This window comes from Lissotriton helveticus, chromosome 1_1, assembly GCF_964261635.1.
Source record: "Lissotriton helveticus chromosome 1_1, aLisHel1.1, whole genome shotgun sequence".
NCBI classification, from domain to species: Eukaryota; Metazoa; Chordata; class Amphibia; order Caudata; family Salamandridae; genus Lissotriton; species Lissotriton helveticus.
This window is the reverse complement of record NC_136057.1, coordinates 1,110,740,597-1,110,753,904: the sequence shown is the minus strand read 5'-3', so window position 1 is coordinate 1,110,753,904 and position 13,308 is coordinate 1,110,740,597. Positions and strand designations below refer to the sequence as shown.

At 46.5% G+C, this 13,308-nt stretch overlaps 1 protein-coding gene across 1 annotated transcript in view; it reads right to left on the bottom strand.

Annotated features, from left to right (window-relative positions):
* Window positions 1–13,308, bottom strand: part of LOC144763537 (vesicular glutamate transporter 3-like) — a 311,868-nt gene that overhangs the window by 269,429 nt on the left and 29,131 nt on the right. The window contains exon 2 of the mRNA XM_078649214.1: window positions 9,965–10,058. Coding sequence (XP_078505340.1) covers window positions 9,965–10,058 — 94 coding nt within the window. The remainder of the gene's footprint in view (window positions 1–9,964; window positions 10,059–13,308) is intronic.

The following is a 13,308-nucleotide window of genomic DNA, read 5'->3' as shown; positions in this document are numbered from 1 at the left end:
CAGCAACTTTGAGTCAATGCATATACGTTCACATGCAGTGCACAAATAGAAATTCATGCTGAGGATAATTCCTTGTGAAGGTACATGTAACTTAGTCGGCGCATCAGATGGCGAGCCAAACAGACAAAATCTTGTTCCAATTTACAAGCGTAACCCAAACTAATTGTGAAAGAACATGTTTAAAAATGTTTTAAAATACTGATGCGCAGTGTGGGGACAGATTTTGGACTGTTGCCTTCAGAACTGAGGGGAAAAAGGGGTCTTACTGCTTTCAAGGTGGGATGTGACCCCACAGTCGATAGCAGAGTTGTGCTGATTAGCGTCAAACCACCTGGAGAATACATAAACAGACACTCACACTGATATACTGAGTCCTGTAGACTAGAGTCTGATCTCAGCTACCGCGTTTTACGGGCAGAGCAGGCACACTAAAGAGTATAGCAGTCGCTTGCACCAGAGCTGCATGGCCCGTGACTCTAGGCTGTTAATTGACTTTTGGTGAGGCAGAAGTCCGGCGCCATATTGGGGCAGAGTGGACTTGGGTGTTAAAGTAATGGCTTAAACGGTGAAAAGCCATGGGGAAAGTTATTGATGAAGGTGATATGTTGCGTAAGTGGCTCCAGATGCAAAGATCCATCAAATATGGTTACGGGTCACTAAGATATCTTAACTAGGACATCAAATGTACGGGTGCCCATGTGGGGTGTCTCACTGGCAGTTGTCAACAAGTGGTGGGTTGGCCAAGACACTAGTCCACAAACTGTGCAAAAGCAACTACGGGTCTGTCACTGGTTTGTTTTGGGTCAGATGACATGTAGTGAGTAGTACTTGTGTGAAAGTACCACAATATCTGGTTTTTAATCAAGTGGGAGGCATGACCCTCGGTGTACTAGCCCTGAGCAATTAACAGTATCAACTCTTCATAGATGGAGAGGAGCTGAGAGAGAGTGTTAGCCCAAAGAAAGGCTATGATAGAAGGGGATCATTGTGGTGTTTGCACTGGGGAGGGGATGGTATAGTACCTCCTAGTGGGGTTTCAGAGATGTATCTCGCCTCATGGTATGTTATCATTGAGACCTGTCAAATATGTGGACAAACGAAAGATCCATTTCTGTTCTCTTCGGAACAGATTGTTCTTGGTTACGTTAGAGTGTGCCTCCAGCTCAGTCCAAAGAAGGTCATCAGGGGAATGGAGCACATCTAGGTAGTGTGTGCTCTTTCTCGTGATGCAACGTATACCACTGCGATGTTCCCTGATTTTTGTTTTTACTACTCGAGTGGTCATACCTTGATTCTTTCAAATTCGTATTACCCTATGTGTAGGTATGTCTATGTATAGGTTTTAAGCATAATGCACTGGGTGTCTGAAGATAACTTCTGTTTCTTTACACAAATCTGAGTACACAGTGGCAAGAAGCACGCTACAGCTTATTGCCTATTCCAGGCTTCTATGTGGGCAAGTGGTTACTCTTGAATGTCCTGATGAAGCTGTGAAACACATTCCTAGGCAGTGACACATGTTGCACTACATTGACATGGGTGAATACTTAACCCTTGTTTTTAATTTGTTCCTGAGAAAATTGCAATAAATTTGACATTTTGCTTTCTAGAATTGGATTTTAGTGTGGGTGACCATGACAACTGCATGACTCCTAAACCAACCGACAAATGTATGGTCTTTGTTATATTAATATTTTAAAATTAGAAGCAGTGTTAGTTGAGCTGCGAAATTTGGATAACACTCATCACTATGTCTTACTTCATCTGTAAAAAGTTTTGGAAACTAGATGCAGGGACCGCTGGTACACCCATAGGAGTTCTCTTGGTTTACACTGCATTATATATTAAGCACTCTGCTGCTTTGTGACTCTTTATTTATGCAAACTACAGGGTTTTTGTAAATAAAATGTCTAGCTGAGGATAACCCTGGCACATTCCCTCATTCTTCACCTATTTTTGCTGTATATCTTGTAAGCTTCCCATACAAATGTTTACCGTGGATCCCGATCCACCAGAACTTCAAAGCAGGACAAGTGGTCTCAGAATTGATTTGTTTAATGGATAAGTATCAAACAAATCGATATTCATTTAGGGGTCATGATTTGTATCTTTGCAAAAGAGATGCATTCTCTGAATATCATAATATGATTTGAATGTTGTAGCTCTTCTTCTTCTCAGACAACAACAACTGGTAGGCGCTCACACTAAATATGGCAAATTTGAAAATCCTAAAAAGTCCATCGGTGGGTCCTTACTCACAGTGAATGACTCACAGTCCTTGCTGGAAATCAGTTCCATTTTCTCTGTCTGGTTATTAGCACAAGTCTCCAGCCCTCCCACGTATATCGAAATATCTGGGTTCAGAAATGTTTTTGCCTGTGTTATCCAACAGTGGAGAAATGCGGCTAGTATGGATGTGTTTCGTGGTCTTAGTCGAAAGCACAGAATTGAACTCCTCTTAGCTTAGTAGGTAGGTACCATCTTGGGTTAGTGAAAGTCAACCAAGCCTAGAACTAACTGCCCACACCAGATTTCGGAAAGTTGACATCTAACATCTGCTGTGTACAAGCTACAACTGGTGAATGCATGTTTTGTATTCTTTCTGTTATTCAACTTCCAGAAGCCTAATTTGCAACGTTTGATTTCGTATCTACCAATGCTTGGAAAAAAAAAGATTAGTGGAGTGGTTGGGGAGAAAATACTTTTCTCTGGGCATTGGAGGTCAAATACATGTGTACAGGAAATTGGCAACATGTTGTGGTTCATTTCAGTTTACAATTTGTGTGTGTTATTGCTGTAAACAGCTCCTGATGCAGCATCCCTTTCTTTGAGACCTACTTTGAAAATACTTTAGTATTTTGGAACATTAACCCAGATTCATGTGTTTGCCACCTTTAGGATTGCCAGGTACACTTGAAATGAACAGTCTGAAAGGTTTATCATAATAGGTTGATGTGAACACAACAACACCACATGGGCTTTCGTGCTCCGTTTCTGAGATGGTTTTCCTCCTTTCTCTCCAATAGACACCACGTGGAGAAGATTGGGAAATACATCTGAGGAAGATCTGTATGTCTTACAGTGTACTTCACAGACTTAGCCAAAACTGCTCATTTTCATCCTACATTTCTGTAACGAAGTTAGCAGTCCAGTAGCTGGGGTGGGCGGAGCTAGGTGGGCAGAGGGGAAGAGGAGGGGACAGGACAGGAAAGGGCAGTTAGAGTAGGGACCGGTTGGGGAGAGGACGTGGAGAATAAAGAGCAGAGTTAACAATAAGCCTTGTGTCCTTGTGTGATTGCCAGGACACTACAACTGGCGACGAGGACGGGATATGGCAGTTCGCCATCCCAAGAACCCCAATTGAGCAGTGTCCGGTCCCTGGGCGTCGCGCCGACCGAGTTGCGGTTGTGACACGCGAGCCCGCCAAAGATCGCCGTCACGAGGACCAGAGAAGAAGGTCTACACGTCGCGATCAGTGAATTTCATGAAAACCCCTGGCGCAGCTGAACAAAGTGCTGCTCGAGTACCAGGGAGGAACTTGTAATCGAGCGCTGTTCGCGCCAAAGAAAGACTGCAGGTGCCCACGTGAGTACGGGCTGAAGCGAGGCTCAAGGAAGCTGAGCAAGGGCTCGGGAGCTCACCCCGACCCTGCTGCGCTGCTGAAATAAATGCTGGGGACTGGCTGAGCGCTGTGAGAAGAAGCGCCGTCCCGTAAAAGAAAGACTGTGCCGCGTTGCTGAAAACCTCACCCCCGATGCGTGGGAATTCGCATCTGTGTCCGGCGATTGCGTCGGAGTGAATTCCGTGAGCTTACCTGGTGGTAGTGAAGAAATAAACCCAGCAGGAAGGCGTGGGACTGAAATGAAGACCGGGGTGAGTCCCTGTGAAGAGCTGTGAAGCTTGCATGGTGAGAAGAGCTGCATGTGGCTAAGTCTCGTGAGAGTTGGGCGGCCATCTTTGAGTCAGGCGACTTCTGGGACATCCTCCCTGGGCAAAATAGAGGCGGCCATTTTGAAGTCAGGCATCAAGAAAAGAAAACAAGCATTGGCCATCGAAAGAAAAAAAAGAAAGAGAAAACAAGCACTGACAAAGGAACAAGCATTGGAAAACAAACAAGCATTGATAGCCACAAGAGACAAACAAGCAGTGCTAACCACAAGAGAACAAACCTTGGAAACGCACACCAGTCGCTGACGCAAGAAGCGGACGCGGGCGCCAAAACCCATTGCCAAGATGTCTAACCCTCCCGCGCAGAAGGACGTCAAGGGAGGCACCCACCTGCGAGCCCCGGAGCCATTGTCAGTCACAACAGGAAGCAGCATGGGCCTAAAGTGGCAAGAGTGGCTAGAGGACTTTGAGGACTACATTGAAGGGTCCAAAATAGAACCAGACAAAGACAAGATAATAGCCCTCCGCAATCTTGGGGGGCGTGAGATAAGCAAGATTGTACGTGAGATCCCAGCCACAGATAGTGACACCTATGACAAAGTAAGAACGGTCCTAAACAACCGTTTTCTGCACAAGAGAAATGTTGACTATGAGAGACACAAATTCCACCAACAGCGCCAGGGAAAGGAAGAACCACTGAGCTCCTTCATACATCGACTGCGCCGGCAGTCCCAACACTGTGACTTTACAAACTTCTCGCCGGATGCAGCCATCAAATCTCAAATAATCACGGGGTGTCACTCGGAATCGCTGAGGCGGCGACTCCTGAGAAAACCACATGAACTCGCAGAGATTGAAGAGAACTCCCGGCTCTATGACCAAGCCGAAGAAAACGCGGCGGAAATTGAAACCGGACCCAGTACCAGCCGTGAACACGCCAACCGCATCACTGAACGACGACAGGGGCGACAGGATCGACGCGACAGTGGAAGACGTCACCCGCGAGACAGATCACGGCGCTCCAAGTACTCGCCCAGGCGACGCCCGGACTACAGGAGGAAAGTACCCGAAAGGAGAGATCGCCGACCTGAACGCACGAGGCAATGTTTTAGGTGTGGATACGACTACCCTCACATCGACTCCTGCCCTGCCATGGGCCAACGGTGCAGAAAATGTGGACGATCCAACCACTTTGAGGCCATGTGTGGGGACTACCACAAAGAAAAACGCAACAACAGTGACAGACAGGATGGGTCGCAGCGGCCCTCACGATCGGAGGCCAAACGTCATCACATCAGAGCAGTTCAGGAAGAGCCTCCGAGATCTCCCACGTCCTCACACTCCAGCCACGACTCTCGACGCTCCAGGTGGGACCGTCGTTCTCCGTCAAGAGACTCCAGATCGTCCTCATCCAGGCATTCGTCGTACACCACCGAATATGTCAACTTTGCTGATCATGATCAGTTCAAACGTTATCCACGCCTCAACATCAAAGTTGGCAACCACGCCGCCAAATTCATGATGGACAGCGGAGCATCGCTCAACTACATATCAGTTGCCGAACATGAACGAATGGACCCCAAACCACGTCTGCACTTTGCGCCTGTCCGCGTCTACACCTGGATGGCGAAGAAACCTCTCCAATGTTTGGGCAAGTTTGACACCACCCTCACGCATGGCAAGCTCTCCATCCCAGCAGTTATCCATGTCATTAAAGGACCTGAGGCTGACTGTCTGCTGAGCCTCCCCACGGCTGAACGTCTTCAGTTGGTGCACATCCTCTTCAATGTCCATGACATTTCGGACTGCGCTGGAAAATTCCCTTCCCTCTTCAGAGGTTTGGGAAAACTGAAAGGCCGTCAAATCCATCTGCATATCAACGAACAAATCAAACCAGTGGCTCAACACCCGCGAAGAGTGCCATTTCACTTGCAATCCGCGGTTGAATGTGAACTGCAGGAACTTTTGGACGCCGACATCATTGAGCGCACTGCGGGCCCCACTCCCTGGGTGTCCCCGGTGGTTATCGTCCCCAAGAAAGGATCCCAAAACAAAGCCCGTCTCTGTGTGGACATGCGTCTGCCGAACACGGCCATTGAGAGGGAGAGACACCCAGGCCCACTCCTGAGTGACATGATCACGGCACTCAACGGGGCAACCGTGTTCTCTAAGCTGGACCTAAACAAGGGCTACCATCAGCTCGAGCTGGACGACAGCTCTTGCCCCATCACGACGTTTGCCACCCATCTTGGTCTATTCCGCTACAAACGTCTCAGTTTTGGTGTTTCATCAGCCGCCGAGATCTTTCAGGAGGCCATACGTCTCGTCATCCACCACATCCCTAACGCCCTTAATTACAGCGATGATATCTTGGTCTACGGTTCGGACACGCAGGAGCATGACACCGCCCTCGATCGTGTCTGCCTTGCTCTGATGGAAGCTGGGTTGACCCTCAACAAGGACAAATGTGAATTTCATCAGTCGACCCTGAAATTCTTCGGCCACATCTTCTCAGCGAGTGGCATGAAACCTGACCCGGACAAAATCGCCACGCTCAACAACACCAAGAGTCCGGCGGACGTCAACGACCTGCGCTCCTTTCTTGGAATGGCAAGCTACTGCACCCGCTACATTCGTGATTACGCCACCGTAAGTCACCCACTGAGGCTCCTCACGAAAGCTGGCGCACAATTTGTGTGGACCCCGGAGTGTGAGCGTGCCTTCAAGGACATCAAACACGCCGTGGAATCAGCCAAGTGCCTCTCCTATTTCAATCCCAAGAGGAAAACGGAAATCACTGTGGACGCAAGCCCCGTGGGCTTAGGGGCCATCCTGGCACAGTACGACCATGAGTCGGATCAGAGGAGAATCATCGCCTATGCCAGTCGGAGCCTAACAGACCCTGAAAAACGATACTCCCAACCGGAGAAGGAGAGCCTGGCCGTCGTGTGGGCGTGCGAACACTTCCACATCTTCATATACGGGAAGCACTTCACACTCATAACCGACCATCAGGCACTTGTCACGATCTATGGGAATCCCAAGTGCAAGATGCCCCCCAGGATCGAAAGATGGGGCTTGCGGCTGCAAGAGTACACATTCTCGATCATTCACAAACCGGGGAAGGATGAGAATCCAGCTGACTATATGTCTCGCCACCCCCGAGACTCATCAGAGACTGCGCCCTCCATTGCGGAAGAATACATTCACTTTGTGGCCAATCATGCTCGTCCACCAGCCATCCCCATGCACGCCATTCGGGAAGCGACCAATCAAGACAACATCCTACAAGCAGTAATAAAGCGTACCCGGACCCACAGGTGGAGATACCACCCGCAGGAGGAAGAGGAAAGCCCTGCTGTCAAGAAAGAACTCCAAGCCTTCCGACATGTCTCCGACGAACTCTCTGTAACCGGTGACGACCTCCTCCTCAGAGATCACAGACTAGTTATACCAGCGACACTGAGACAAGGAGTAATCGACTTGGCCCACGAAGGCCATCGAGGAGTCGTCTCCACCAAAAGAGCACTGAGAGAACGTGTCTGGTTCCCAGCCCTCGACCAGATGGTTGAGGACACGTTGAAAGACTGCCACCCATGCCAACTGACCAGCCACAGTAATCCACCTGCACCCCTACAGATGACCCCATTGCCTGACGGGGTATGGCAAGAAGTTGCCATGGACTTTTATGGCCCCCTGCAATCCGGGAAGTATGTAGTCGTCATCCTGGATGAATACTCCAGGTTCCCAGTGGCCCAGTTCATATCATCCACCAGTGCCGCCTGCACCCTCAAGGTACTTGAAGAAGTCTTCGCGACTTGGGGTGTTCCCAGGGTCATCAAGACGGACAACGGGCCTCCATTCAACAGTCATGAATTCAGCGACTTCGCGAAACACATGGACTTTCAACATCGCAAAGTCACGCCACTCTGGCCTCAGGCCAACGGCACTGTGGAAAGATTCATGTCCACCATTAAGAGAACATTCCAGCAAGCCACGGCCGAGAAGAAAGATCTTCAGTCAGCACTGAACGAGGTCCTTAGTGCCTACCGGACCACTCCCCACTCTACAACGGGCCAATGCCCTGCGACTCTCATGCTCGGGAGGACAATGAGGAATCGTATCCCCACATGGGACGGAGCACTGAGAAAACCTCCGTCAGATCAACAACACAGAGAAATGGCCATAACAGATCGGCACCGCAAAGACAAAATGAAAGAGTATGCGGACCGCAAGCGAAGGGCCCGGTCCCCCTCCCTGAAGGAAGGCGACAGAGTTGTTGTCAAACAGGAACAACGCCAAAAGACTGATTGTCGTTTCAAGGATGAGCCCCTAACTATTACCCAACAAAAGGGCACCATGGTGACAGCAGAATCAGAGACACGAAGGGTCACCCGCAACGCTTCTCATTTCAAGAAGTGCTCTCCTGAAGTCCATGAAAGTACACCTGTGGTCCCCACACCTGTAGGCCAGGACAACTCTGAGACTGTCGCACCCGACACCGGACTTTCACCTATAGAAGAACCCTCACCTGAAGGTGTCGTGTCCACACCAGCGAGACCCCGTCGTCACGTGCGGCCTCCCAAGAGACTGATTGCAGAGATGGACTAATCTCTATTTCATTTGTTACTTTATTAAGAAAGGGGGAGATGTAACGAAGTTAGCAGTCCAGTAGCTGGGGTGGGCGGAGCTAGGTGGGCAGAGGGGAAGAGGAGGGGACAGGACAGGAAAGGGCAGTTAGAGTAGGGACCGGTTGGGGAGAGGACGTGGAGAATAAAGAGCAGAGTTAACAATAAGCCTTGTGTCCTTGTGTGATTGCCAGGACACTACAACTTCTTTTTGAAATTAGAAGAGTTCTCACCCTCGCTCTCTGTCCCACTGTAAAACCTGCTCTGCTTCACCACTTATTCTACCCTCACACCCCAGAAGAATCGGATGCCATGTCGATGAATTTTTAGCTTCACTCGCTCAAAAACATGAATCGGTTCATCTCCTCTGGCAAGCTTCAAACAGCAGAGAAAGCTCTTATTGTCACCAGAGCAGTGTGGAAATGCTATCCTAGTATCTTTTCTACAGTTCTCATTTGCACCTCTCAAATCAGTATTCCTTTTGGATACCAGACTGATCACTGTAACATGAGAATTCAACACCTTCCCTCACTTTGTGACCTCTATTGGCTTCCAATAAAAGCGAGGATCAATTTCAAATTATCCTGCCTGACCTATAAACCCATTCACCTGAATAATCATCCTTGTTTATTCGATCTGTTCTTAATATAATGAGTCAAAGAGGTCTCAGAAGCCGAAACTCCTCACAACTGAAAGTAACGAGTCAGAACTTTTTTTCAGCAGCAGCACCTTTTTTTGAGCCTCGAATACTGCCTAAAACTCTTTGCCTCTTAAAAGTCGAATAAAGCCCACCAATGCCACTTTCAGATAGCCCATAAAGACACCGCATCCCTGCCTTTTCTTAAAGTAATACTCCCTCCCTTCCTAAAACACGTCAATCTCATTCTAACCTTTGATGTATTTTATATGTTCCATGTAAGATCCATACTTTCTCTTTTGCACATCAGATTTTTCAAAAATGTTCTTCTCGAAATAGGTCATGGAAATGAATGAGTCTCGCGTTAAGTACTTTAGTGGAGAAGTTTAAAATCGGTAATTATATACATTGCTTTCATTTATGCTTGCAGGGGCAAGATATGTCGGGGGCATATCAATACCTAGATTAATGCTGCTATAGTGGATTATTTACTTTTTATAGCTTTCAGGACGATTCTGTCCCTGTTATGGAGAAATAAGTAAGAAAGACGTCATGTTTCAATCTGGATGAAATGCAAAGTAGTGGAGCATAGAATTGTTAATTTTGTATTGCGAAATATGCATAATTTGCAAACAAGTATGAGAAAGTACAGGTATTGCAAGAAATGTGATTGGCTAGTATCTCTTATGAAAATATCGGGTAAGGGTGTTCCTCGAGTAAAAAAGTAATGTGATACTTAGATAGATGAGTTCGGGGGAAGAAATGTCGCCTGGGAGGCTGAAACATACTTCTAAACAAATCAGCATCATACCTTCGAAATAACCATTTTTCATACTGATCAATGAGCTCAACTTCCAGAGAGGTGTACAACCTTACAGCCCATGTATTTCCCTCATGAGGTAGCTCTGTTTTATGAATGAAAGAATCAAATTGTCAATTATCTTAAATGCATGCATTATTGACTAAAGCCTCCAAACACCTTTCGCAGTAGGATAAGTGTGTATTTTCTTTCACTTGCATTTAATTTTGTTTTTAATTTACTTTAACATTTTTTAGTATGCTATTCCACCACTGACTGCTTCAATTGAATGAGTTACATGTGTATAACAGAGCATCTCTACCAAACTCATTATAGTTGAAATAGATATGACATGTCAGTAAAAGACAAGATTTCTATGGGTACCACCATGGTCTTAGCAAAACTCATGCTGTAGTCGGTACAGTGTGACTTTGTATGTGTGGAGTCTATCTTTTGACATATGCAGAGTCTGGTTTTCTGCGCTATGTGTTCTTGTGAAGATTAATACCTTGGTGGTTGCTGAATGCAGAATCTTTTCTTACCCCAACTGTAGTAGAGATGTGGGTGGTACTGTATACCCTGCGTGATTTTGCACATGATCTACTCTTTTCTACGTGGGAAAGCCGCTCACTCCTTTTAAACTGTTTCAAGATGTTGCACCGCTTTTCTCCATCCACTTTTCCCAATTCAAAAATGCACACCTGCAATGAACAGTTAGGTCAATTTCAACCCCATATAGGCTGGATCTTGCACTACAGTTCTGTCAAGAGTAAGAGAAATTGGTAGACAGACCTGCCTGTTAGCCAGGAGCCAACGTTTTGAGAGTCTGGGTTCATTCTTTAGAGACGGAATCACGGCTGATCTAAAGAAGTACTTTCAACAGGAAGTTTTCTGAATCCCCTAAAAGTCAAAAAAGTATAAATCCTTGATTTCAACTTCAAAAAAATATTATTTCTTAATCAGGCCTATATGTAAACAAAGGAAGTGTGAACATTCATCTAATTCAGTGTCCCTTTGTATCCTCTACCTCTAAATGGAGCACCTTTGCTCCACCACTTCATATTTGATGATTTGCCATGGACTTTCAGAAAATACGTCAAAAACAGTAGGAGAGAGTTAAGGGATTTTATCCACCAAAGTGGACGGAACAATACTCCTGGTCCCCTAGGTTAGGTATCTAAATTAACAAAAATAATAAGGAGTACCACCAGAAAAGATGCTCGAAGAGCGATTTCTGCGGGATGATTCACTATCAAAGAGAAGAAAGTCCTTCTTTGCTGATTAGTAACCCCTCACTCACCGACCTGGTCGGTGACATGCTTCATCATCGGGGCCACCTTGATGGCCGAGTGCCATCAAGGTGTGCTTCGACACCTGAACTACAGTGGAGCTGGTATGTGAGTGATGAATGTAAAAAAAAGGGCGTAGGTGAGTTAAAAATTGTCCTGGTATGACTTATATGAAAAAACTTTATTCGTAAGGCTACTGGACAATACTAAAATATAAGTGTTGATACAGTTAATGGTTTAATTATGACCAAAGGTATCTGGAAAATGTGTAGTGGGTCTACATGTTTCAAACCGTAATGGGAATTACCGGTTTTTCTTCAGGACCAAAAATAAGGAAAGGGGTGGTCAGGGTACACTAACGCCCTGCCGTGCCTGCAATTCCTTAAGCCTTAGCAGCAAAATTCGTGGTGCTAGGCAAAAAATACAGGTATAGCCCAAAAGTGGTTTACCAAGAAAAGACCTGTGGAGAGAAAAATAATAATCAAAATCAAACTCGTTACGAGCCTGCAACGTAGTGAAGTGACGGTGTCTCGTGTCTTCATGTCTCTTGAATCATCTCATACTGAAAGTAAAATGGTTCGTATAATAGTGCAGTATTTCCGGGGTGCACAGTGCAGCTCAAAGAGTAACGTAACTATTTCATGGCGCAAAAGAGCCCTCAGTTATAACCAAGCACACCTATCAATTGTAGCGTGCTTTGGTGGTAAAGGGCATAAATTCATTATTCATTCACACGCATCAAGAATTATCGGTGCGTGGCTATGCAACACTCGAACCATATTTAGGTGAGGGGCATAGCGGAGTGATAACTGTTTCTTAACTAAACGTGTGAAAATGCCAGACACACAAAACATAAAACACACAACACACACAAAGTAGACCATGCTTACTCCTAATGGAGAGTCATAGGGCAGCACGGGATGGGGGAGGGGCGGCCTGGTTTAGGAACATATTCTGAAAAAATAAATAAAGAGTATTGGAAATAATTAGCCCGGTTAGGAGACATCCGAGAAACGGGGCCGCATCTCAAGGCACCAAGGTCCTTCTGCCCCTGGTATTCGTCGAGTCTCTACTTACAGTTTTGCAGGCTAAAGGTATCAGTGTACCTAAGAGGTCCCTCCACGCGCCCGTGATCGGAGTGAAGACGGGGCCGGGGCTATGAGAGGCGCCATCGCGAGTGTTGGGGGCGTGGCTAGCCTCGCGCGCTGGCGTGGTGACGTCATGCCAGTGCACTACGGAGGCAGTCCGAGGACATTGGTTCCCATAGTTACAGCGCTTGCTTTTTGATGTTGTTTACAAGTGGAGAGAGCGTCTCAATTTATTAGCACAAAAGGAAGAGATTTTCCAAGAGAGAACGGGGAAATGGGTATATTTAGTTGCATTGCCCGTTCAGTGGAAAAAGGAAAAACGGGGACATGGGTTTTATAATTATATTGCCGGTTCAGTGATTCATTCGTAGAGAACCTGCAATGTGGTCAATGCACAGAGTGACATGGGTATATATAATTACATTGCCCGTTTAGTGGAAGAAGAGAAACGGGGAGGTGATTCATTACTGGAGAACCTACAATTTGGACTATACACAAAATGACAGTGTATTGGGAAAAAGAGTTCTACAAAACAAAGGCTGATGCTCAGTCTGTGGTGAGTGAAAATCACAGCCCGATGTACTGAGGGCATAGGAGGGTCATAGTACATTGGCCCATTCAGTGATATAATATTGGAGGACCTGCAATCTGGTCTGTACTCAGAGTGACAATTTGGTTTTTCAGGGGTATGTCTATTCAGATTAAAGACATTTGGGGAATGACAGGTCCTATAGAGCAATGGCTGATATTACACCTGCGGGAGGTGGGAAATATAACCAGGGGTACAGAGGGCATAGGAGGATCATAGGACATTGGCCCATTGTATATTATCGTTAAGACCGTTAATGTGTGTTGACAGTCTGTACACCCATCTTTGTTCTTTTTCATATAGGCGTTTCTGTAGGTTAGGCCCAGTTGGTAATTGTTCGATGACAGTCCATACCATGTCGTTTGGCGTGTGATTCTTCTCCAGGAAATG